Source organism: Drosophila obscura, unplaced genomic scaffold (genome assembly GCF_018151105.1).
Source record: "Drosophila obscura isolate BZ-5 IFL unplaced genomic scaffold, ASM1815110v1 contig_4, whole genome shotgun sequence".
Taxonomy (NCBI): Eukaryota; Metazoa; Arthropoda; class Insecta; order Diptera; family Drosophilidae; genus Drosophila; species Drosophila obscura.
The window spans coordinates 2,075,186-2,099,819 of NW_024542828.1; the positions used below are offsets into that span (position 1 = coordinate 2,075,186).

Genomic DNA, 24,634 nt, shown 5'->3' on the forward strand with positions numbered 1-24,634 from the left:
TTATAGACAAAGAATATACTACACACAGATATGAACGAGCATGAACCGTTCACCGAAGGATGTCTCATTGAAAGACAGTCATGCCAACGGAAACTTTGAAGGTCGCATGTGTAGTTTTGGCTGGTAATAATCCATTAGACAATGTATTCACATGTGCAACACCACCACACCCCCTTATCTGTATATGTAGGTGATCAGGGTGTAAGAGAGCAGTAGTCTCCACATTGTCCTACTCCTTAGCGATTGTCTGCCTGACTGGTTTTAGTATTCCACAGATGAGAGTTTCCATTCGATTAAAGAAGAGGAACGAATTATAGCCATAGAATATACTACATATATAAACGAGAATAAACCGATTACCGAAAGATGTCTTATTGAAAGAGAAACTTGCAAATGGAAACTTTGAAGGTCGCAAATGTAGTTTGGTATGGTAATAATCCTTTACACAATGTATTCGTATTCATATGTGGAATATAGAAAAGGAAAAGTGCCCACATTGTGCTGCCTCTCTCTACTATTCCGCTTTGCTTTTAGATAAAGTCGTGTGCCACAAAAACCAAGATGACACTTTTGCCTTCAACTGTAACAAAGAAAAACTTATTGGTATAAAGACTTTCATGGAATCACAGTAAAGGTCAATTCAAGAATGTTTCTGTCTAGTTATAATACCTACTTAAATAATGTTTTCCATTTATTGCCTAGTTTATTTTATGCTACAAATTTAAAACTATTTTCCACATATATTCCCTTAAAGATTCCTTTTTTTCAACTCTTCTGTCTGTGCATCTGGCTGTCAATATGAGAATTGCAATTAGATATTTTCGAAAATCCGTTCATCTGAACTTTTTTAATTACTTTCACTTTGGCCGAAAACTTGCTGACGTCAGTCTAAGGCAATTTGTTCCAATAGAAGCAGCCACCTCTTCAAGGAGGCTTCTCCATTGACAGATGCCAAGAGCCGGACTAAACAAGGCGCAAGAAAAAAACAGAAACAAAAACAGTCTTACAGATAGACGCATATTACACGGCCTTTTAATTTGAACCCGACTTGAATTGTGTTGACAGAAGTACTCGGGCTATGTACGTCGGAGAGCTGGTCTTATTCAAAATGAATGAGATTAGGCGCCACCAGTAGACAGACGGATGTAGGTTCCAATTGCGCCCACTTTATGAGCATAGCCGGAGGCGGCCTTGTCCCATTGTCAGAGCTGGAGTCGCCTTCATGGTCACCCCACTCTATGGGAGTGTGCGAGTCTCACACGAGGTGAGAGCTCAAAGAAAACTCTCTTCATTTAATTAGTAAAGTGGCAAAAACAATTAAATATTGGATGAAATATCAAAATACTTGACCTACTTACCCCCCAGCTATTTAATTAGCTTTAAAGGTCACAATTTACGTGCAGAATTTGCAAAGTAAATAGTAGAGGTTATAGTAGAGCTTGTGGGGAAGTACTTTTTTGTTCAAGCGGCAACATAATATACTGGTGTGTTCATATTTCAATGAATGATTAAATTGAGGAAACTTCAGTGGATTTATTTTTTGGTTTTAGAATCGAATGATTTTATGGTGGATAATTCCTAAATATATAAATATTTAAAAAATAAGGCCTTTGCTTTTAAATTGCTGACACCTCAGATTGTTTCATGACATATGAATTTTAATATATATTAATATGGGGTATTGTGTATGCAATATAATCTAAAAAAGAATAGTACCTACATGTTATATTTATAAAAAAAAGTTTACCAAATACTTTTCCAAAAACTTTTTATTTTTCTTTCCATCCCCTTATATTTACTATCAAGATAATTCAAATTTTTCAAAAACTGGGAACAGTCTATAGCTCAAACGGTTAACATAGGAACAGATTATGGGAACAGACATGCGCATTCTGCGCTGAGAACAGCATGCAACAGTTTGCCTCTAAAAATCAAAACACAAAATCCACTCCTCCGAAGTGCCGAATGGGAATAGGAATGGAAACGGAATTCATACGCCCGAGAAATCTTTTGCAAAAGCTGGAACATGAAACGAACCATTGCCAGTCGGGGCCGTGGGGTTACATCATCAGGCAATGAAATTAGATGAAACCGGAGGATAGGACGAGAGTGAGACCGCGGGGAGGCTCCAACTGAAGACCAGAAGCAATGAATGCATGTGGTCTGTGTGTTCTCATTGTGGTTTTTGTGGCAGATATGACCAATCGAAATTTTGACTGAATATTGGAGGTGGATTCAGGGCCATTAGCTGGATTAGGATTAGCTGACTGTGGATGAAGAATGGGCAACAAATAGATGGCATTTTTCTTGGCAAATGACAGGAGTCCGACAATTGAAGGTCTTCACACTAATCAGATTAACGTTTAACCACCACAAATGGTAGATATAAATATTCATATGTTTGTGTATTTGCAGAAAAAACTCTGATAGCCGCAACAACCATTGAATGTTACCACAGACCTAAACTATTTTTAAATTGCCTTCATTTTGTCTTTAATCGAATTCAATTGCAATTCACTGGCATTTTTAGTTATTTCATTTATTGGTCATTTTTTATTTTACTTGTAACAATTTTATCGATGCTTTATATCGCAATATAGATTGTTTTTCATCAGATAATTTACACGACAAACGTTCACATGGGAGAGAAAAAAATGAAGGACAAAGAACAAAAGTTTTTCTGCGGGCGGCACAAAAACGGGTGGAGTCGTAACCCCAAAGTTGGTTGCACTTTTGTTTGAATTTTCTTGGCTCTTTCATGCTCCTGTGGCCGCGTAAAGTTTTATATGCCCTTTCAGTGGGTATTAGAACTTACCTTAGAAGTTTGCCACGCAAAAGAGAATTTAATTCCTGTTTTACTAAAACTAGTCTCCGTCTAACAGCATTTACTATTTCATAATGGTGCAGGGAAATATCGCCAAGTTTGGATGACACCCAAGGAAAAATGGCTCTTATGAGAGAATATTTGTGCGAAAAAGTATTTTGGCATTAAAAATAGTACAGTGAAGCTACCCTTTATAATTTTATCAAAATAAAATAGCTTCATAATGCCACAATAGAACTTCAAGGGTATCCAACGAACGCTTCGAACTTCGAATAAAACCTTTCTACACCGTTTTTTTTTCCATGCTCTGTCTCTCCGTGACTTTTTATATGGGAGTGGGGATGGCGGTTGAGTACCCCTTTGCCCTTCAGTGGCAGCTGCTTTAAAACTTTTGATGCTCTTCATACATATGCTACATGTGTACTTTTAAGAGCCGTCGGTTGAACTTTCCCCCCTCCCCGTCTAGGAGGAAAGGGTGGGGTTGGGTATGGACTATGGGTGGGCACCCAAGGGCTTGGGGCAGAGACCTGTCTGTCAAAGTTTTAATGTGTGGCTGCCTAATTTGCTGTGAAAACTGATTTGCACACAATCAAAAAGGTTGTTGAGCTCTCTGTCTCCTGTCGTAACTCCCCAATTGAGGTAAGGTTGTCACACAGACTGACTATAATTATAAACCATCATTAAATAGTTTAATTATTCTCTTTAGTTTGTTGCGTGGTGTTTTGTGGATTAATTATGTCAGTAGAATGTTTACAAAAGCCGCATGGCTTTGCATGATATCCATTTAATTAACAATTATAAAGTGAGCGCATTTAATCAATGATCCAAATAATTAATAGTACACACAAAGGCTTGCATTGTTTTGCTCGACATTTGATGCACTTTGTTGTTTGCTGAGCGGTCAGATGGGGGAAATAGGCGACAATTATGTGGTGTAGTATTTCTACTGTAGGATACCTGATACTTGGATTCAACTTGGTATATTTTTCTTTACTCGCTTTGGTAGATAATAACCAAATATCAAATAATTGTACATATATATTACAAATTGAGGATACAATATATATTGTGCTCAATTTTTGGTTGCCGGAAATGGCAAAAATCTAACCAAATTAAATATACCCTTGATTTCTCAGAATATAGGGTAACACGCCCTGCCACCTTCAAGGATCAGACAGCAACGAAAGAACAGCAAAGTGCAAGCTTCTATTTCAGGTATGAAAGAGAGAGAGAGATAGAGAGCTTCAAATAGAATATTGCCAAAGCAACGCTGTGTCTGACGTATCTGCTTCCACCTTCTCTTCTTCTCTTCTACTCTCCGTCTGCTTTCTTTTCGCTTTCTTTTGCCGTCGCTGCTTATTAGGTTTATTTGCATTGCTTTATCTGCTGTCGCGTCTGTGTTACGGGGAGAGTTGATTGCAAATAAAGGAACTCAAAAAGTGTAAAAAAAGAACCGTGACTATTGAGTTGAAAAATACCATAAATGGTTACTAGGTGTGGGAAAACAACTATGGCATTCTCTAAATTTACCTCTACCCTAAAAAAATAAATGCCGGAAAACCGAATTCCATTTGATACAGCCACTGAAACCGCATCAAACAATAACCCGTGTCGAGCACAAAACCCATATCAATTGTTTGCTTTATATCTTGTCAAATGGCGAATTTCCGCCACAAAAAAAAAGCACACGCACCATTTCATACTTACTAAACAGATAAAGCAGCAGCCAGGGCACAATGTAATTCAAATTCAATCAAATCTAAAATTCATATTTACCGAATGTTCCACCGATTGCCACATTATGCGCATCGAATTGATATCTGCCGCGATGGCTTACATCTCTCTCCGGACTTGGACCCTGGACCTGCTGAATTATGCAGTCGTTATGGGGCTGCCTTTGATAAACTTGGAGAAAAATTAGTTGTAAAATCTGCTGCGCTCCATGACGATGTCCGCTTTAAAGCCAACACAGCTGACCCCTGAATATGCAATGAGGTCATATCGTATGGGCGGGTCCGAGGGTAGGAATAAATAAACGACGAGCCATCGTAAATTCCAAGACTATGGACAAGGGCCATGGAATCGTTGGCCAGGGCCAGATTATTAATATTTTCCATATCGCTTTTGTGCGATTTAATACTTTGTTTGAGTTCTTGAAAAGTGAGACCTCCGCATCCACACAATATCCCCCATAAATGTATGTAGCACCACCAGGGCCAACAGTGGGCGAGTTACTACAATGGCCGGTTGATGATTGCAGCCGGCGCAGGGGCATAAAATAAATCAACTCGGAGACCGAGACCGAGACCGAGACCGGCACATGCAGGCCACATCTTCAGTAATGAAGGGTGGACGTAAGGAAAACAATATGCCCATCCTACGATGCTACGAGTGCCAGTCTCAGTCCAACAAAGAACCATCTACAGCTGGCTCAAATGGTCAAAGATATGGTGGGAGGAGTACGGAGGGGTACTCTGACAAGTCAGGACGGGTTAGCAGGCAGACTCCGACTAATAATGGCAGGGGTCGGTGCAGGCTGGCTTAATGAGTGTAAGCCACAAAATCAACGAGTTAAATCGAGTAAAGAATAAAGCTGGAGCATGAAAGCACTACACGGAGAGAAAGTGTCCAATATTTTAGCATTACTTTGAGGAAGCTCTTAGTGTATTGCTTAAAATGAAAATCTCTAATAGTTAGCCCAAATTTCTCTTGGTAGGTAATTCCTACTTCTCGTTAATTTCCTCAAGGAATGGGAAGTAGGAGCTGTCTGTAATGTCTTCAGGAATGGAATATAATGTGATCTACATATGTACACAGCTTCAACTGAATGTTCCGACAAAGTCCGCAAAGTAGCCTCAAAATCGAAGCTAAATTTCAGTTCAAGAACTCAAGAAATTGATTAGTGTGTGTAAATAATTTGTGCCAAATTTTCAATCAGCTGATTGATTTAATAAATAACATTGTTGAGCCATCAAATGCAAATGCAAATGGAATTCTAATTTGATTTCAGAATGTGCAAATATTACAACGAAGATTAATTGCTGTATTAATAAGGATTGAAATGCTTGTAGAAATTGTGCAGTCCGAAATAACGAGCCAAAAGGGTTGACAGAACCAGAAAGAGGCCTCAACTTGTTTGTGGTCTGCGGTCGGTTGATTTACGACGACAGACTGTCATAATGTCGCATTGGCAAATTGTTAATAAAGCTGGAATCGAATTGACATTAAAGGCAGAAAAGCAGAAACGCAGGAAGGCAGCAAATCAATTTGTCAATAGCAATCAATGCGTTTTTAAAGCACTAAAGCGGTAAAGGAAAGCGCTGCCAACCCGTTAAACTTTTAATTCCATTTCGGACATCGAGACCGACAAATAAATCAAAGTCAGCCAAGGGTCTCGTTCGGGAGCGGCAGCTGCAGCATCGAATGAATTAAAAGTACCAACAGACAGACAAACAAACAAACAAACAAACAAACAGTGGGACAAACAAACATATACTATATACGCATACATATACGCATACATATGTATACGATATATAGTAAAAGTTTTCAATTTCGTTACAGTTGCGGCCGTGATTTAAGTGCCACAACTGCTGCTGCTGCTGCTGCTACTGCTGCTACTGCGGAATACGAGTATATCAGAGGGGGTCTCTGGGCATGAGACTGGGTTTGGGTTGGGGTTGGGGTTCTGGCCGTCCGGTTCGATGACTCCCCTGCCAAATCCGCAAATAAATTCATTGAAATATAAAAGAAAATCACATAAATTTTGCGCCGCCATCCATAATTTGAACAATCATTTAGACATAACATAAATACGAGTATAAATGCATTTTGTCTAAATTGTTTGCTGCTATTTCGATTTGAAAGTGTGTGCATTCAATTGAAATTAAATGCAATTGTTTTTTTTATGGCCAATTCCGTGCACTCTGACCCTCCGTCAAACTTCACGCCCCCCACTCCTGTGCCGATGCCCTCCCAGGCGAGCCATAAACCATCGTCTATGGATTTTTAAAAATTGCTTGCATTTGAGATTAACGACATTCGCCGTATTTATAGGCAAAATGTTGATACGCTGCCAGGGACAACACTTGGCCAAGCCACTTTGCCTGGGCTTGACCACTTGGTTTCCACACTTTTTGGTTAGTTTTTTTAGGTTTAAAAAATGGGTATTTTGAAAATGGGCGGGCCCCCTTTTTAACATTGCCAAAAGTAAAAAACAAAGGCTTGCCTTATTTATGGGGCGTGGCACGCCTAAAAACAATTTAAAAAAATGAAAATATTCTGGTCCACAAAAAAGCCCGAACCATTATTGTAAATATAGGTTCCTCCCCTTTGTCCCGGGTGCCCCATCATCCACGAGTCATGCTTCAGCCGCTCTCGAAACTACTGCTCCAGTGATCTTCTACGAATAACTCGCTTTGTAAAAGCCGCCCCAGTTGGAATGGTTATTTTGCTTTTTTATGTCCTTTCAAGGTTAATCGATGGTAATGTCTAGTGTGCCGTCCTTTCTCGCCCATTTAAATCAAAAATAATTTATTTCGACCCTAATCCCCGGTCTTTCTTCGTTAATCACAATTTTGCCTGTAGCAGTCATTGACAACCAGGGTCGGTCATATCACTACCAATCACTTTTCTTGGTATTTTTTGTTCTTTTTCAGGGTAGCCTATTCCTTACTTAAGACTACATATGGTTGCAATGAACTTTGCTTTGAAAGTATATGCTCTATACAGCCCCTGTTCGTTACCGTCTGGAAAATATTAGCAGCAAATTGTCGGTTTTGCTCAGAACTTAAAATTTTGCTAAAAACAAGAAGTCGAAAACAATCGTATCCTGCCTAATTTTTTGTGTGGTGCATCAATTAAGCGTCATCACTTGTTATAAAAACTCGAAATGCTCAACTAAAATTGGTTGCCAACCCCCAAAACACATTTAACCGTTTCATGTTTATTTTTTAAAAGAGAGCGCGACGGTCCTTACCACTATGACATTTGACAGAATTTTTCTACAAGTGCTTAATCCTATCTTTAAGGCGTCACTTTTTTGTACGCCCTTCAAAGACCTTTTGTCAATTTAGACTTGTAAAAATGAGTCATTTAACATATATGCACAATTTTAACGTCAAACACATAAACTATATACATACCTGTCTGAATCGACCCATTGTAAAGATCAATTAAATTAATGTTTATACTTTTAGCACTTTTATAAGCGAAAAACATTCCACCAACTTGGCCACGATACAAACGCTGACTTTAACGCTGTTAATTTACGTGGCGCCTGTAACTTTTGCATAACTTAAAGTCTGTTATCGGATATTGGTCAACAAATATATTATTACCGAAATGTGGCCAGAAGGGTCAAGTTCCCATAGTGCTTTGGTGGGGTCACCCTAGACTATGTCTGTGTGTGTGTGTGGCCTACAGTGGGCTATACCCGATAAATGTATGCCAAATAAAAATTTGATTATATTAAATTATTCATGCAAAAAATGCTCAAGTAAAAAATTTCAATATTTAAATGACTTTCGGAAGAACAAAAAAATATGTTATTTTATTCCACTGTACATTTGGTTGAATATTTATTTGTTTTTGTGTCTGTTTGCCGCTTGCACTCTTTTGGCTCGACTTTCTCTCGCTCTCTCTCTGTATCTCTGTCTCTCCACTGTTTGTTGGCGGCACACAGGCAAAACGAAACAAGAAATAAACCCAAAAAACCAAAAACAAAACTCAAGGAACAAAAAGGGACAAATCGGGGCGGAACGGAACACATTTCATAAATCTTCTCCCCGATTGAGCACAGCTACGACAGTTTTCGAATTTGTTGGTGTTATTTTTTTTCGGTTATACCCGCTTTTTCCACGTTTCTCATCCTTTATTTTTCCGCTAGCTTGAAATGCTTTGCAGCTTTCCGGCGCTGCCTCCTGGCGCTCGCTTTCGCTACCCAATATCCTTGTGGGAACTTCTGCTCCGCATCCTTTATTAGTTGTATCGACTAGACAGCTGCTCGCGACTACCGCTGCTCTGTGCCGTTCCCGGCTCGGGATACAATGAAATATTATCCTGATTGCACAGGCATCCCGCCTCGATGCTACTGTTCTTTCTGTGGAGTCCAAGGTGCGTCCTGGAACCGGACTGCCCGGCAAAGGCGAGCTTCACCGGCTTACGCAGTGTTGCTGATTCCGATGAGGACTTCTTGGACTGCGCAGCCTCCACATCTGCAGGACAGACATTCGGCGGACGCAGAGCGTGGTGTGGCACTGGACGATGTCGGAAGGTGACCATTACTATCCACACTATGCACATCATCAGGGCAAGGACAGCGCACACCACCATGGCCACAATAGCGTAGCGATAGATTCTGGTGGGCGTGCAGTACTGAGCGGAGTCGCCTGTTGACGACAGCGGCTCTTCCACCAGACGCGCCACCTCCCGCCTCAGCTTGTGGCAGTCGAAGGCGGACATATAGTTGACCAGGGACTTGTAGGGCGACGGCAGCTCGTCCGGCCACCAACTGTCCCAAAGGACTGCCTCCTCCGCATCCGGCAGCAGGCTGCTGCAGTGGGCGCACACCTTCGTCATCCAGTCCTGGCACTCACGACCAGCCAGGTCTATCTTGCATGCAGGATTCATTTCTCTTATTTTATTTCGTTATATTCTCAACAATAATTGTTTATTTTATAGGATCAAGTTTGCTTTGTTTGACAGAACGAAAGTGTAGGGTGAAAGCTCTGGCTCGGCCCCTCTAGCTGCTGGTAGTGTCCGTTATAGGTTGTCCGTCCTGGGGAGCTTTCACTGTGAATTACTTTAAATCTTAAATCATAAATCGAACCTTCTGATTGGCCATGTTGGCCCACCGGATTCTGTATTTCTTCATGGGCAAGCCTGCTGTCCGGCTCCGATTGGTGACCAAACAGCTCGACATTCCGGTTGTGTAATTATTGTTTCCCGTGGCGGATTCCTTAGAGAGTCTAGTGCTTGATTCTGGCAACGATGATGATCCTGTTTCCGTTCCCGTTCCCGTTTTAGACGTTGTGTTTCCCGTGGAGGATTCTTTAGACAATCCACCGCTTGTTTCCGATAATGATGATGATCCTGTTGCCGTTCCCGTATTAAATGTGCTTTGGGTGATCGTTTTCGAGTCGCTGGAGGTGCGCTCCGACACAAAGCGAAGTTTGTAGTTCTCCATCCGGTCCAAGCCCATGTAATAGCTTTTCGACAGTCGCGGGGATTTGAACTGCGGCAATGTTAGCTGGCTGCTGGATATCTGTTTGCTGGAAGAGGACGTGCCACTCTGCCCCTTTTTGTTTAGGATGCGACCCAAAGATTTTCCCATCCCAGCAGATTGACCTGCTTCCTGTCGTGGCTTTCGCTCCCTGGTTGGCTTCACGGGCTGTGCCACCAGGCAGCTTCGGGAGATCAGCCAGATCCAAAAGGCGATCACGAACAGCAAAAAGGACAGCATCAGGCCCAAGACCATGGGACTGACCTCGAACTCCTCAGTCTTCGCAGCCTCCAGCTCGAGATTCGATACCACTGGATCCTGTTCTGGCGGCCAGCCTTTAAATATTTTACTCAGATCCGACATAGTGCAAGGAACTATATAATATACAATTTATATCGAAGTGATTTTGATGCGTTTCAATGTTTTGAATATAAAAAGAAAGCCTCATGTGACACAGTCTTTATGGGTTCCTTGTTTTACAATAATAAAATCGAAAAAATGTTTCTAAATGTTTCACTTTATTTGCCCTCCCTTTGCGGGAATTTTCGTATTCTTATATATAACTTATAAATAGCTAATAAATGTCCCAAGGATTCCAGGGCGGTGCCGAAGGCGTAGATGGTGGCGGCGATGGCGGCGGTGGCTGTGGTGGACCTGGAGGTGGAGGCGGTGGCTTCTTTGGCTGAGTAGCTGGGGGTGAACTAGTTTTAGGTTTTGTATTTGGTTCCTCTTTTTTCTCGGGAATCACTGAATAATAACTGAATTCATTTTTAGCTTGGCGTTGTCGGTGTTGATCAGCTGGAGCGGGCGTGGAGGCTGGAGGATCAGTTTCACTCTCGATTCCTGTCCTAGCATGGGATCGTCTAAAATGTGGTGAAATAAGACGGGTAACTCTCGCTGGCATGCTCTCCAAATAACTACTATCATTCACATCACCTTGTCGTGCCTGAATCGGTTCTGAGTCTTCTGCTTTCCTTTCGTTGTCATTATCACTCTTATCACTACTACTCTTTAAATCATTCTCAGCTTCTGTTCGTTGCTGGATGGAGTCTGAGTCCTCTGCTTTCCTTTCGTCGATTAATTCTGGTTCGTTTTCCGTTTCCTCCCTTTTCTGTGGGTTACTCCCCTCTTGTTCCTCTCCACTCTGCCCGAAGCGGAGGTCTTCCGGGAGATTTGGTGGCTCTGTGATAATCACCTTCGGGGTGAAATCTCCGAGCTGATATACATCTGATGTTGGGCTATTCCCATCGCCATCTTTTCCATCCGGCTTGGGTTTGCTCTTGGAGGATCCCTCCACGATGCCAAACGCTGTCATTACCTCCATGGGGAAGGGAAAAATAATCGTGCAGTTATGTTCGGCCGCGATTGCCGTAAGGATTTGCAGATGCCTCAGCTGAAATGCAGAAAAAGATAGGATAGCTAGGATTATCTACATTAATGGTGGCTCACCTGCAGGGTGATTTTGTTCTGGGACATAACATCAGACGCCTCCTTTAGAGCCTGCGAGGCATTCCTCTCGCCCTCGGCTGAAATGATCTTGGCACGCGCCTCCCTGACCGCCTCTGCCTCACTGGCCAAGGATCGCTGAAGTGTATAGGGTAAGCTGATGTCCATCCTGTGGAATCATAACCAAAGATAATCAGCGAACGATCAGGGGAGGATTGCGGATCCACTTACACGTCCACTCTCTCCACTCGCACTCCCCATCGTTCCGTGATCTCATCGACGGCAAGCTGGATCTCCTTGGACAGGGTCTCCCTCGAGGTGAGGAGGGTGTGGAGCGGCTTGGCGCCGACTATGTGCCGCAGTGTGGTCTGGGCTATCAGCACGGTGGCCTCCTTCGCATCGTCCACCTGAATGAGGGCGTCCATGGGATCCTTGATGCAGTAGTACAGCACTGCGTCCACGGAAATCGTCACCGAGTCTCTGGTGAGGATGTCCTGGGAGGGCACCTCGGTCGCAAAGGTGCGTAGATCCACCTTGACGAAGGAGTCGATGCACGGCAGAGTCCACACGAGGCCAGGCCCCCGGACGCCCTTCCTTGAGGAGTACACGGTATGCGGCTATGCGAGTGGGAAGAGAGCCAACGATCTGTGGATGCTCACCTGACCCGACCCAGTCGAAAGATCAGCAGCCGATGGTACTCCTTCACCACAATCAGGCACAGGAAGATCGACAAGGGGAATGTGATGATCACAAAGAACAGGGACAGGTAGACGGCGATCGTCTCGAAGCCCGAATCCTTGTCATCCTCGGCTGGAAGAGATCTCAGGCGATAAGGATGCAAGCGCAGAGATTGGCTGGTGGGATTCCCTTACAGGTAGTGATGTATCGGGATGGCCTAACCCTCGGCTCTGGGATGGCTTCGTTATCGGCCGGGCCCGGCGGTGGCTTGTCCGCCTGTCTTTCGGGCTGAGGCTTTGGCGGGGGAGGAGGCTCGTCATCAACATCACCCCATCGAATATTCGCATATCCATCGGTTGGAGGGTTCTCATTATTCGCCTTTGTGGAGTCACTCATTACAAAGAATTTGTTCAATTGAATTATTCTGAAGGGAATTTCAAAAAAAACAATTGAATCGATGACGATGAGTAAGCTCAGGGATCAAAACACCCAAATCGGTTTATTTCTTCACGCTTTTTTGCAGGCGCAGAGCTTAAAATTTACCCAATTTAATCATTTGCATATTTACGCGATCCAAAAGTAACTCCAAAGTTGGAATATTTATTCGGAATTGCATTTTTTGTGCAACTTTGTTGAATGGCAAACTTTTTCAGCATGAAAAAACAAAATGAAATAAATAGAAATATCGCAGAAAAAATAAAGAAAAATATGCGAAATGGTCAAAAATTGTGCGGAGAGTCCATTCACAGAAAAAATAAGGAAAAAATCGAGAGGCGGAAAATGAAATAGAAGGGGGAAAAAGAAAACTTTATCACAGAACGAAGCTGACAAAAGTTCAGAGAGCTAAAGAAGGAAAACTTTTGTTTTGCCGCCTTTTCTTTTTTGGTTTTCTTTTTACTTTTTTTTTATTTTTATGAAGCGACAAACAAATGGCAACTGACCAAAGGAGAGGGTTCCTAGAGCAGAGAGTCCAAAGGAGCGGGGTAATAACTTCGAAATGACTTTTGTTGCTTCCGTGTGGCAGCAGAAGCAGCAGAAGCAGCAGCAGCAGCAGACTCGAAGTTGCAACTTTTTTGTTACTCCGTGACCACATGTGCCAGGCCGGACCGAAAGTTTTCCTACCAGATTCCTGGCTGGGATGCCATCATAAAGTAATTTATGTGATTTGCCCCATTCTTCTGGTGGCATCTCTGCTCCGCTCTGCTCTCGGCTCCTGTCTCTGTCGCTGTCAGCTCCTGCCACAATTTATCTGATTGCAAGTGCAGCGACATATGGTCCGGTCAGAGTCCCATGTCCAAGTCCGAGTCCAGCCAATTATCCTGGCGCGTCACATAGAAAATTACTCTATTATATTTTGCTCCGATGACGGATAAAGTTATTAGTCCCCAAGGAGGAGGCGGGAACCAGCACGGTCCCGACATGAACTGCGAAACGGAGAGCAAATGAATGTCCAAACCCAATGCCAGGGCAAGCGCCCCCCGCAGATGAACTAATCCGTCATTGTCAGTTGTCAGGATGGGTAATGGAATCCCCTCGTATTGGTGGAAACAGAACAAACACACAAAAAAAAAAAAACAAAAAACAGAGAGGGAACAGAGAGCGCTGCAGGATGAAGGCCATTGAGTTGTGTGTCTGCCACTTGTTGAGTGGGCTGCATGGTGGCAAATTAATGGGATTCTCATGCAGATGGAGTTGCAGTGGCAGTGGCAGTGGCAGTTGCCTCAATCACTGCTGATTGCTGAGCGATAATTGAGGGTCGATCAAAGGATGCATCTTTCGGACGAATGAATCCCCAGGGGACAGTGCATTGCTTAGGAGGATTCCAGTAAGGGAAATTCAGTGACAAATTCAGTGACAAAGTCGCCTTATCACACGAGTATGTCGATGTAAAATGTCATTTCCCAACACATAAGAAATGAATTCAAACCATTTTAAACTCCTGTTTTAAAAACATTACTTCAGATAAAAGGAAAAAAAAAACCTTTTTTAGTTATTTTATTAAATTGATTAGAGCCGCGAAAATCAGCAAAAAAAAAAATGGCCATGACAACGTGGTACACCATTCTGTCGGACTTTCAATTGGAAGCCCTCCACGAGCTGGCCTACGCCATCAGGGATGACGCCGAAGTGGGCTCCACCGTCCGGACTAAGTTCTGCCTCACGAGGCTGGGCGTAACGCCGATGCTCCGGCCGAGCACATTGCTGAAACTCATCTTGCTGAGCCGCAAGAGCACCCTGGCCTTCCTCTACTTCCTCCTGGAGGGCTACTACAAGTCGTGTCAGGTGTCCCTGACCTACGCCGAGCAGATCCTGATGTCCTCCATCATGTCTCTCGATCTCGAGATCACTTTCCGGGAGCTGGATCGCATCCTGCCGCCGGGATATGAGCCTCGCCGCAAGCAAAAGCAGGCGCCGCAGGTGTGTCACCGGATTGAGGCACGAAAGGAACGCCAAGTGTCCAAGTCCAAGTCCCCTTACTTCCAGAAGCAGCCCAGGCCTCCCGGTGATGGGCGGGGACAGAACCGCTTCACCTGTCAGCACAGCAGCCACGTGGTGGCCTTTCCCTTCTGGCCAGTGGGCCAAAAGGCCACCTACAGAGTTAACGAGAGAGAGCGCTGGTTCGCCACCTACCAGTTCCAGCCGGTCAAGCGGATGCTTCTGGGGCTCGTGTCCGACATCATGGCCGAGTACTGGGAGAAGTTGAGTCTGGGCGAGGCCGTCGATGGGCAGGCGGCGCTGTGCAGCAATCACAAGGAGACACTGCGCCTGGAGCAGCTCGTGAAGGATGAACTCACGGTAAGGGCTCGCGACCGTTGCCTCGACCTGGTGGACCTGGCCGTACGCGAGGATGTGCGCCTAAAGAAACGAGTGATCGCTATTCTGGACAAGGACATTGAGGACTCCACGCTGCGTTGGCAGAAGCTCAAGGGATTGCAGTATACGCAGGTGGGTCTGGTCAGCCAGGATGGAGTTGTGAGCGGCACACGCGCTGTGCCCACACCCGTTGGCCCCGCCGCAATGAAGTATATGTGCCAGGAGGGTGACGTCGGACGTCTGGGGACATCGAACACTGCCGCCGTGCAGCTGATCACCGACCAGAAGCGCTTGAGGGCTGTGGGCGGGGCGCGCGTGTCCGATCCCGAGGAGGAGCCATGTCTAGTCCTGGCCCCCGAGGGCACTGAACTTGAACTGCCCAACTGTCCGCCCCCACATGCCAGGGGTGATAGAAAGAGCGCGACCCGGTTCACGATCATGGAAAAGGACCTGGAGGAGCCCTCGAGTGAGCAGCTGGCGACCTCGCCTCGCAGGTTCTTCGAGGCAGCCAAGCTGCACCAGCCCTTCCTGTTCCACTACCAGGAGATATCGCCTGATAGGCCAGAAACCCACCAGACCATCATGAGAAGGCAGGCCCTGCGATCGCTGAAAGACACTCCCGAAGATGTGTGCGAAGATGCGGAGAGCAATGCAACCAGCTTCAATTATAGGGCACAGGTGGTCGAGGCAATTGTTCAGTGTGCGCAGAGCATGTGGTTCGGCTCCCTGGAGGCCTATCAGCGGCAGTGGGAGCAGGAGAACAATCCGCCCCCTCCATTGGGTCCCAACTGTACGCCGGACAAGACAAATCCCCTGTACTGGATCGAAGATATCAAATATTTTGATCCCGACAACAGCAAGCTGATGGAGCGGCTGCGGCGAGATGCCTTCCGAGTGCTGCGGCGCGATCCCCGGCTGGTGTTCGCGGCCTTCCCCAACTCCCACACGGCGGTGGTGGTGCAAGAGTGGATCAAGCGGCGCTACGGAAAGGTCTACTCCCACAACGAGCTCGATCTAAATGCCAAGATAGCGGATCAAGCCTTCCTTCATGTGATTTCCCAGCAGACAAATGCTCCCAGTGTCCAGAAGGAGGAACTGCTCGGCGACTACAACTACAGCCACAAACCCAAGTTGGTTGCCACGGCCACCAGACTCAGGAACGAGTACTATCACCACCTGAACGAGAAGCTGCTGCATGAGACCCGCACCTGCTGGAGGGCCATGCGTCCCCAGTTCTTCAAGTCGGCGACTGTCAAGAGCTGCTTCTTCGCCTATCTTCCCTCTCGTCACGCGGAGTTGTTGCGTAGGTGAAGAAAATTCCCAAAAACGGTTTAACAATTATTAAGCTCCAAATTTGTTGTATGTATTGGTAAAAATTTTTAAGTTTTCTTTGGCACTAGCATCAAATTGTATTGTATACATATAAACTCTTAAAAATAAATATACTCTTAGAAATAAATAAAATAAAATAACCACTAAACAAACACATTAATAAACTCAGATAAATAAAATAAAAAATAAACACAATTAAATAAAATTTAATTAAATAAATAATACACAAATTTAACAAATGGATAAATAAATAAATGTTAAAATAATAATATTAATATTAATAAAAATATTTAATGGAATAAGAAAATCCTATGGTTTCCTATGAATCCTTTGTGACTAACGCATCAACATTAATTTTGCAATACTGTATCGTTAGGAATATAGATGAAATAAACTGAACATGTAAGGATGACCTTTCGGTGGTAGAAAAACCACTCAAGTAAGTAATTGAAGTGAGCTCCAGCCCAAACGATGAATAACTATGAATAACTATTCAAACTAAATATACATATACATATGTATATATACATATATATATATCCAATATAAAAGAGGAAATTTAATTAATGAAGCGGCATACAAATAGAAAGATGGCGTGGGATGGCGTGGCATGATGTCCTGCCGGACGAAATTCATTGAAATTACCAAGCGTGAAATGAGCAGCTGTCGCATCAGGACAAAGGAGACGACGAACAAGGAAAGGAAACTGGAAGCGAGTCTTGTCGAGTCGTGTCCGGACATGCAAACTGAGGCTACGTTCTAAGGCAGTTACGAAAGTACTGGCTAAACGAGACGGGAAATGCATTGCAAATCAAGTGAAGCTGTCGCTGATTATTTTTGTTCATGTATATCAAAATTACATGCAATTAAGACTGCAATTTTCCAGTTTGATCCTCAGCTAGGATTCCCAACCTTCTGCTGCCTCATTTAGTCAGTACCTAAGACAGCGACTGAGGCGAGAGATCTAGACAGAAAGTGAATGGGAAATTTGAAATTTCATTAAATTTCTCGTTTCTGCCGGCGCATCGTTCTCCTTCACTTGTCCTCGCTTTGTCCTTGTCCATTGTCAGGCGACGACAATGAATGGTGCGAAAGCAAATATTCTCCATAGCAAATCGTAACAAAAAGACATTGGCCCAGAGAGTGGGAAGTCAAAGGCCATGCAATACTCTCAATATCCTTGCGGCACTTGCGGCCAACTCTGGAAACTTTCGAATAAATTCAATTATGTCCCAACAAATGTACGCAATTTCTCTGGGCATTTTCTCTGGGCATTTTCTCTGGGCATTTTCTCTCCGGAGCCATAAATTAATGTTGCATAAATCTAACTAAGTCCCGATGCGATACGATGCGTTGCGATGCTTTTAATCCTCACAATCAGGCAAAGCGGCAGCATTGTTCCTTCAACATAAATCCCAGACATGCGATAAGTCCACGTCAAGCCGACCCGTCCGTACGTATACGTAAACGGTTACGTATTTTTCCAGCCGGATGTGTCCAGGCATTGGACTTCGAGGAACTGGTATCGCACCAGAGCCCAAGCAACAAGCGACTAAAAGATAAAATCCCACTTCTTGTTCTTGGCCTGGCTCCGATTTTCGTGAATATTTGAGGCGGAACCCCTACTTGGCGAGGATTCGAGGCGCTGCTGCCCCTCCGTACGGATTTGAGCGCTCCCACTAAAGTGCATGAAGGAACAAATGCCGTGACAGGAGCCCGTGTGCGGGGCGAAAACGTATACGTAAATTTGCCAAGTGGGCAAGTGGGTAAAAATGTGAAAATGTGTTGGCATTAACAATGCCAAAGCTGAGCTTAGATAAAACGGCCATGTTAAAGAGGATAAGGGGAAGCAGTACAGCATAGGGCAAGGAAACGCAGACAGCGGAAGAAGACGAGAGGAATAGCTGAGGAAAACGGCACGAGTGGAGAGACAGAGCAAAAGCAGGTGACTGGTCAGTCAAGCGGTCCACTGCATATGCTCGTAATTCCCTCCAGCGCGCTGGAATGGCTTTACAGATACAGTGGGGATTTCTTTACCGGCTACAGTGGGGAGTGAGTGTTAAAACATTCACTTAACGCAGCGCAAGACGTTCGCTCTTAAATGGCTACTAAGCGCATACAAACACACACAAGCAAAACATAGCAAAAGTAGCACACTTATGGGGGAAGCTTGGAAAACGAAAGCAGCTCAGCTGCTCAGCCGGAGAACAAACGGTTGGGGCAAGCAGCTAAGAAGCAGTAAACAACTGTACCTGGCTCTCTGGCACCTCTGCTGCCACCTCTTGAGTGGTGTTAAGTGCTTGCCGGAGCGTAAGATTTGGTATTATGGTCGATCGCTCTTCCATCATCTCAGAAGTTACGATAAGACCCTCAACCAAATGGGTAAAACTAAAGACGGTAGATAATTAGTTTCTGGGTGAGTGCGCAGCTATTTACTCTCTTTTAAATAGTTATGATTAAACGTAATTCTAAATTCCATTTTCAGAGCGCTTTCCTCTGCAATTCTCATCGTTAAACGCCCGATCTTGTGCGGACCTTTTTGAGGAATATGCTAAATCCTCAGCTGCTTCTGCTTCTGCAGGTCCATGTTGAACACTGAGCGACACATGTCTGGTAAAATGTCTTGTCTTCACATTTAAACATCTCCCCGAACCACCATGTTTTGGCCTTGACTTAATTTATGCTCAGCAGAAGGCTCCTGATATATGTACATAGGCACATAAATTGGCCAACATGTGTGGAGATGCTCCACTGAGGCGTATAAATGTCTTGCTAATGACACACTCTCTCCCTCTCTCTTCACCATACAAATATTTAATAGAAATCCAATTGTTATTTAAATTGCGTGTTGAGTTTGCTTAAAGTCGCACAGTCTTGAGAGGAATTCCGGGAAGAGACCAGAAGAAATCGCTGTAGGGAGTGTCTGTGTTTTCCCCCTGCCAGACACAGACACAATTTATGCGATACGGATACGGATATGTGGAGTGGTAACCAATGGCTGGAAACAGACACAGACAACGAACAGAGACAGAGAAACAAAGTCAGCTGGAAAACCACTAACGAGCACATTTAGCCCCCCCGAATTTTTTTTGTGCTCGGAATATACTTGTTTCACATATTCCCATTCATGTCTTCCACTTCATTCATTCTTGGGTTGCTCCCTTTTTGGTTTTTGGTCTTTCTGCGGTGGCACACTCCAAATGCATTCGCAGCTGCATGCGGTCGAGCGAAGGCGAGAGGCGGACATTGGCAGAGGGGCATGGCATGGCATGCGAGTGAGTGACCTTTTTTGTTCCCGTGTATTTGGCCCAGTTATGGCTATCCGCCTGCCCTCTCTAACGCACACCGACTTCATTTGGGGCAACGCTTTCATTAGACTTGGGTTAGTTGCAGTGTGGCCAGGAAGTACCAGAGTATTGGCAACAAATTGGCTTCGGGCTTCACATCGGAAACATGGCAATCAGAAAACTAAAACATTATTTTTTTGGAAATTGGTTCGTACCGTGGAGTGCTCCCAAAATTAGCCATAAGCTAAAATACCAATCAGCCATCAGCCTTAGCGTAAAAACTCATTCAACCCGCTTGCAATTAGTTCCCAAAAATTAGCTAAATATTTTCCCAAGCGGCTTTAATCGGCTGGTGGCTCTCCCATCGCAAGAACTGAACAAACGTCAGGAATTCAACTAATACGGCTCTAATTATTTTGTCGGTAGTCGCCGACACACAACAAAAATACGACATAAAAAAAGGAAATTGTTTTTTCTTAATTGGATTTTTCCAACAAAATCGTTAAATCGTATTTCATGTTAATTTGAAAATTCCCCAAAAAACAGCTGCAAAAGCGCAACCCATCCAGCCATCCAGCCATCGAGCCAGCCAACCCCTCTGTACAACCAACAAACTGTCGATGGGAATAAAATAAACCAATTTCCCATCGTCGCATTGCCGGAGGCTTCCGGTGGCGACCCCGATCTGTGGGTTTTAGGGCTGAGAATGGGGATGGAGAACGGCAACCGGGAACAGGCAACCGGGTCCTGACCACAGACGCGGATGTGTGCCGAAATTTGGCATGAAAATGAACGCGAAAAGTTTTGCCCCTGGTTCCACGGGCCCACAGTGTGGGGGCCCAAAGTTGTGTAAATGTGCGGGATTTGAGTCGGAAAAGCATAAATTTCAATATAGCCAAAATGTCACGCTTCCGCATCCAAAAAACCAGACTGGCAAATTGAAATAGAAACAATTTTGAGCGGTTTTTCTGGCCTGCATTCGAGTATTTGCCGCCGCACGTTTTAACCCAATTTTTCCGGCTCGCCTGGCACCCGTTCTCGGTCCCAAGCCACGTGGCTTTTAATTGAGCTCCAAGCGTCAGTCACATCTAATTATAATTGCCCTCGAAGGGGGCCCACGACTAGGACCAGGACCACCGCCAAGGGGAGGACGGAAAACGAGGACCCGTTGCTAGTCTCTCCTCTGCCTGTGTGTGGAGCGGGAAGCTCTGGCCAAAGCAATATTTCAATGTTATCTTGCCAGTCATCGTCACGTTCAGGTTACCAGGTATTATCATCGGAAGCTTACCCTCCCACTCCCCCTTCCGCCCCCATCTGCCAGCCCGCACTCTGCCACAGTCATCTCTCATCTCACTTCATGTCTGCGTCTCCTGCTCCTCTGGAAGCGCCACAAAGGCGCGATGCGATGGCAAGAAACCCGCAGCCTGCTTTTGTAACTGAAATTAGGAGCTCTTCGTGTTGGGTTCATTTTTCCATGTCAGATTTTGACACTTGCGCCGCGGCAGTCAAGGCGCTAAGTATAGTGCGTTGCGAAACTATAAAAACGAACTAAAAACGAGATGGGATCTATTATGGGATATTCCATGGAGTGCTCGCATTTAATGAGGGGAAACTCTTTCATTATCATTGTATGCCATGTACCTTCACAGTCCCTAAAGGGATCGATTTATCGTTGCTTATCATCTTTGTTACTTAACGCAAATCAATTCCCTTTCATCACCAAATATACCCTGAAAGTTCTTAAAGCTTTAACTTTCCATTGCCTTAAATTGTCGACCCGCACTGTAGGTATTTCCATTCTGCAGCCCTTTCGCCCTCTCTTTTTTCAACCCACACAGACTCCGTCGTATTCCATTTTTAAAGAAGTGGCTTGCTTATGAGGCAAAGTAATGTGCACTTTTGGGGTTTTGTGGGTTGACAGTGAATGGGCTGCAGTTGAGCTTCCCTTCCTGCCCGCTCACCCCTCGCCCGCAGCTGCATGGAAAAGGCAAAGGGAAAAAGAGAAAATTTATGAGCACTTGCGGGCTCTGTGCATTTTCCCCTCGCCACCGTTTCCGTTTCCGTCCATATTTGCTACAACTATTTCCCTGTTCCAGCGTGGCGAAATAAATTAATAAATTCATGAGAGTAAATAGTCTTGTAGCCGCGTCATCTGTCCGGTAAAAGGATTGTTTATGTGCATTCCCTCTGCCCGGCCACAACAACAGTGACGAAAGCACTCTGTGATCTCTAAGTCACACGAGCATTGTAGTATTTCCCTTAGTTATTCCAAATCTTCGTAATGAGCAAATTAAATCGGGAAATTCAGACGTCCTTTTCAGATGATGATAATCCACCTCCGCCGCCGCCACCGCCACCGCCAAAGAAGGAACCGCCCAATGACACACCACCACCGAATCCGCAGCCGGACAAGCCGCCTCCGGGCTCAGCCGATATCGAAGCCATCCCAGAGCCGAGGGTTCGGCCATCCCGATACATCACAACCAGTAAGGGAATCCCACCAGCCAATCTCTGCGCTTGCATCCTTATCGCCTGAGATCTCTTCCAGCCGAGGATGACAAGGATTCGGGCTTCGAGACGATCGCCGTCTACCTGTCCCTGTTCTTTGTGATCATCACATTCCCCTTGTCGATCTTCCTGTGCCTGATTGTGGTGAAGGAGTACCATCGGATGCTGATCTTTCGACTGGGTCGGGTCAGGTGAGCATCCACAGATCATTGGCTCTCTTCCCACTCGCATAGCCGCATACCGTGTACTCCTCAAGGAAGGGCGTCCGGGGGCCTGGCCTCGTGTGGACTCTGCCGTGCATCGACTCCTTCGTCAAGGTGGATCTACGCACCTTTGCGACCGAGGTGCCCTCCCAGGACATCCTCACCAGAGACTCGGTGACGATTTCCGTGGACGCAGTGCTGTACTACTGCATCAAGGATCCCATGGACGCCCTCATTCAGGTGGACGATGCGAAGGAGGCCACCGTGCTGATAGCCCAGACCACACTGCGGCACATAGTCGGCGCCAAGCCGCTCCACACCCTCCTCACCTCGAGGGAGACTCTGTCCAAGGAGATCCAGCTTGCCGTCGATGAGATCACGGAGCGATGGGGAGTGCGAGTGGAGAGAGTGGACGTGTAAGTGGATCCGCAATCCTCCCCTGATCGTTCGCTGATTATCTTTGGCTATGATTCCACAGGATGGACATCAGCTTACCCTATACACTTCAGCGATCCTTGGCCAGTGAGGCAGAGGCCGTTAGGGAGGCGCGTGCCAAGATCATCTCAGCCGAGGGCGAGCTGAATGCCTCGCAGGCGCTCAAAGAGGCCTCCGATGTGATGTCCCAGAACAAGATCACCCTGCAGGTGGGTCGTCATCAACAGCTGTATGCGGATAGCCCTAAATCTTCAGCCTTTCACTTCATTTTAGCTGAGACATCTACAAATTCTCACCTCGATCGCCGCGGAGCGCCGTTGCAGTATCATTTACCCCTTCCCCATGGAGATAATGACGCCCTTCATGGACAGCGGTGGGGGTGGTGGCGGACGAAGCCGCGGGGGTACCGGCGGGGATCCCGGCGGCAAGAGACGGGACAGTATTCTGACCAATTTCTTCTTTGGCAAACCCGAAGCTGATTCGAGTTCGAATTCTTCTCCAATGGAGCCCAAGTCAGATGTTGCTTCCGACCAGGCGGAATCCGAACAGGATCCGAATAATTCGAGCGACACAAGTATGTTCCACGTCTAGGGTATCTTCTGTTCTATTCAAATGGATCTTCATTTTGGTTCTCTTATTAGGGGGTGGCGAGACCCATGCGTCGGAGATGCCAGGAGGCTCGAGGGCACCGCAGCAAGAAAGTGATTTGTTACGGACTATGATTCATCATGCAACAGCCCCTAACCGGTATCCTTCTCTCCTTTGCAGGGCCGTTGGCGTTGGCGTTTATGGACATCCTAAGCTATCAGCAGTTCCTGCAAAATCGTCGATAATCAGGCCCTCGGCCTGGGCTGGCAGACAATGTCCCGGGAGCAGGACAATGACAAGGCCAAGCGTGAAATAAACAACAGTCACGTCAGCTCCGTGGGCCACAGACTTGATTGAAGGGCATTACTTGTTCCCTGTGTTGTGCTCCCTGGTCCCTCGCACAGACACTGAGACGACATTGACACTGGTATTCGGTATTCGGTGGCCTCAAAGCATTTTTTTACGATAAAAAGTAGCTGGATATTTGGTCCTTTATATTCTTGCTGCAGAGGCAATTTATCTCTTTTAATAAATTGGAAGATTTCTGTCGATATTTCAATGACGGATAACGTTGGAAAACATTTTGTTAAATTTCTCCGAAAAAAAGGTAAAGCTGATAGATGAGCATAAAGAAAGCAGAGCTTGTTGAACTTTAAACTGGGAAGCAATTTTAAATTTTAAAATATTCTTTGGTTTCTCCAAACGAATGTCTGAATATTCTGAATGTCGGGGTCACCAATGGTGGTACTTCTTCAGATATATATTAGCCAACATAAGCATATACCCATAATGCTCGGTATTCTTTCAATTTCGGAGTCACCAACGATTGGGAGCATTCAAACGAAATAATTCTAATAATTCGAATTTGATTCAGAGTTATGCATGTCTGGGTCACCAATTGTCAAGGGTCCGCAATTAATTGCCAATTACCGCCGACATCTCAACGGAGTCAAGAGTCCTTGGTTAGCTTAACATTATAAATTTGCGAAACTCTGCACATTTATTATTTCATTTGCACATTTGAGAGAGGCAAAAAGTTGCCACAAAGTGTGCTGAGGCGTGGCTGGGTGTTAATGCACTTGCCCCTCTATGTATATCCATCGCACGTGTGGACGCGTACGTGTGGGTGTGGCTGGGTGAGGGGTGGTTGCCTCGTAAATTAGCAACGAAAGTTTTTGAGCTAATGTGCAAGAAATTGCAAAGAAATCAAAGAAAGTGTAAGCCAGACTCTAAAATTCAGCCACCAACAAATGGGTCGAAGTCGTTTTCATGGTCTACGAAGATTTCAATCCAATTA

The 24,634-nt window shown here is 45.1% G+C and overlaps 5 protein-coding genes across 8 annotated transcripts; 2 read left to right on the forward strand and 3 right to left on the reverse strand.

The window, feature by feature from the left end:
- Positions 1 to 8,365: 8,365 nt before the first annotated feature.
- LOC111068455 lies at positions 8,366 to 9,454 on the reverse strand. Its single transcript, XM_022357935.2, has one exon. The coding sequence runs from the start codon at positions 9,452 to 9,454 to the stop codon at positions 8,804 to 8,806; it is 651 nt and encodes a 216-aa protein (XP_022213627.1). The 3' UTR covers positions 8,366 to 8,803.
- An 18-nt stretch (positions 9,455 to 9,472) lies between these two features.
- LOC111068454 lies at positions 9,473 to 10,512 on the reverse strand. Its single transcript, XM_022357934.2, has 2 exons — positions 9,654 to 10,512; positions 9,473 to 9,602 (listed from the first exon to the last, which is right to left on the reverse strand). Exons 1-2 carry the CDS (start codon positions 10,407 to 10,409, stop codon positions 9,567 to 9,569), a joined length of 792 nt encoding a protein of 263 aa, XP_022213626.2. The 5' UTR covers positions 10,410 to 10,512; the 3' UTR covers positions 9,473 to 9,566.
- A 37-nt stretch (positions 10,513 to 10,549) lies between these two features.
- On the reverse strand, positions 10,550 to 12,594 carry LOC111068453 (band 7 protein CG42540-like). 3 transcript variants are annotated; one of them, XM_022357933.2, is made up of 7 exons: positions 12,365 to 12,594; positions 12,152 to 12,302; positions 11,724 to 12,086; positions 11,496 to 11,661; positions 10,983 to 11,439; positions 10,795 to 10,909; positions 10,550 to 10,736 (listed from the first exon to the last, which is right to left on the reverse strand). In XM_022357933.2, exons 1-7 carry the CDS (start codon positions 12,564 to 12,566, stop codon positions 10,565 to 10,567), a joined length of 1,626 nt encoding a protein of 541 aa, XP_022213625.2. In that variant the 5' UTR covers positions 12,567 to 12,594; the 3' UTR covers positions 10,550 to 10,564. The 3 variants fall into 3 exon arrangements, with proteins under 3 accessions (XP_022213625.2, XP_022213623.2, XP_022213622.2); XM_022357931.2 differs by having other exon boundaries at positions 10,557 to 10,736; positions 10,795 to 11,439; XM_022357930.2 differs by having other exon boundaries at positions 10,557 to 11,439.
- Positions 12,595 to 14,085: 1,491 nt separating this feature from the next.
- LOC111068332 lies at positions 14,086 to 16,441 on the forward strand. The gene has a single exon (XM_022357727.2). The coding sequence runs from the start codon at positions 14,208 to 14,210 to the stop codon at positions 16,293 to 16,295; it is 2,088 nt and encodes a 695-aa protein (XP_022213419.2). The 5' UTR covers positions 14,086 to 14,207; the 3' UTR covers positions 16,296 to 16,441.
- Positions 16,442 to 21,838: 5,397 nt separating this feature from the next.
- On the forward strand, positions 21,839 to 23,888 carry LOC111068361 (stomatin). 2 transcript variants are annotated; one of them, XM_022357801.2, is made up of 7 exons: positions 21,840 to 22,089; positions 22,152 to 22,302; positions 22,368 to 22,730; positions 22,793 to 22,958; positions 23,023 to 23,323; positions 23,391 to 23,450; positions 23,518 to 23,888. In XM_022357801.2, the coding sequence occupies exons 1-7, from the start codon at positions 21,885 to 21,887 to the stop codon at positions 23,580 to 23,582; spliced, it is 1,311 nt and encodes a 436-aa protein (XP_022213493.2). In that variant the 5' UTR covers positions 21,840 to 21,884; the 3' UTR covers positions 23,583 to 23,888. The 2 variants fall into 2 exon arrangements, with proteins under 2 accessions (XP_041450976.1, XP_022213493.2); XM_041595042.1 differs by lacking the exon at positions 22,368 to 22,730 and having other exon boundaries at positions 21,839 to 22,089.
- The last annotated feature ends 746 nt before the right edge of the window (positions 23,889 to 24,634 follow it).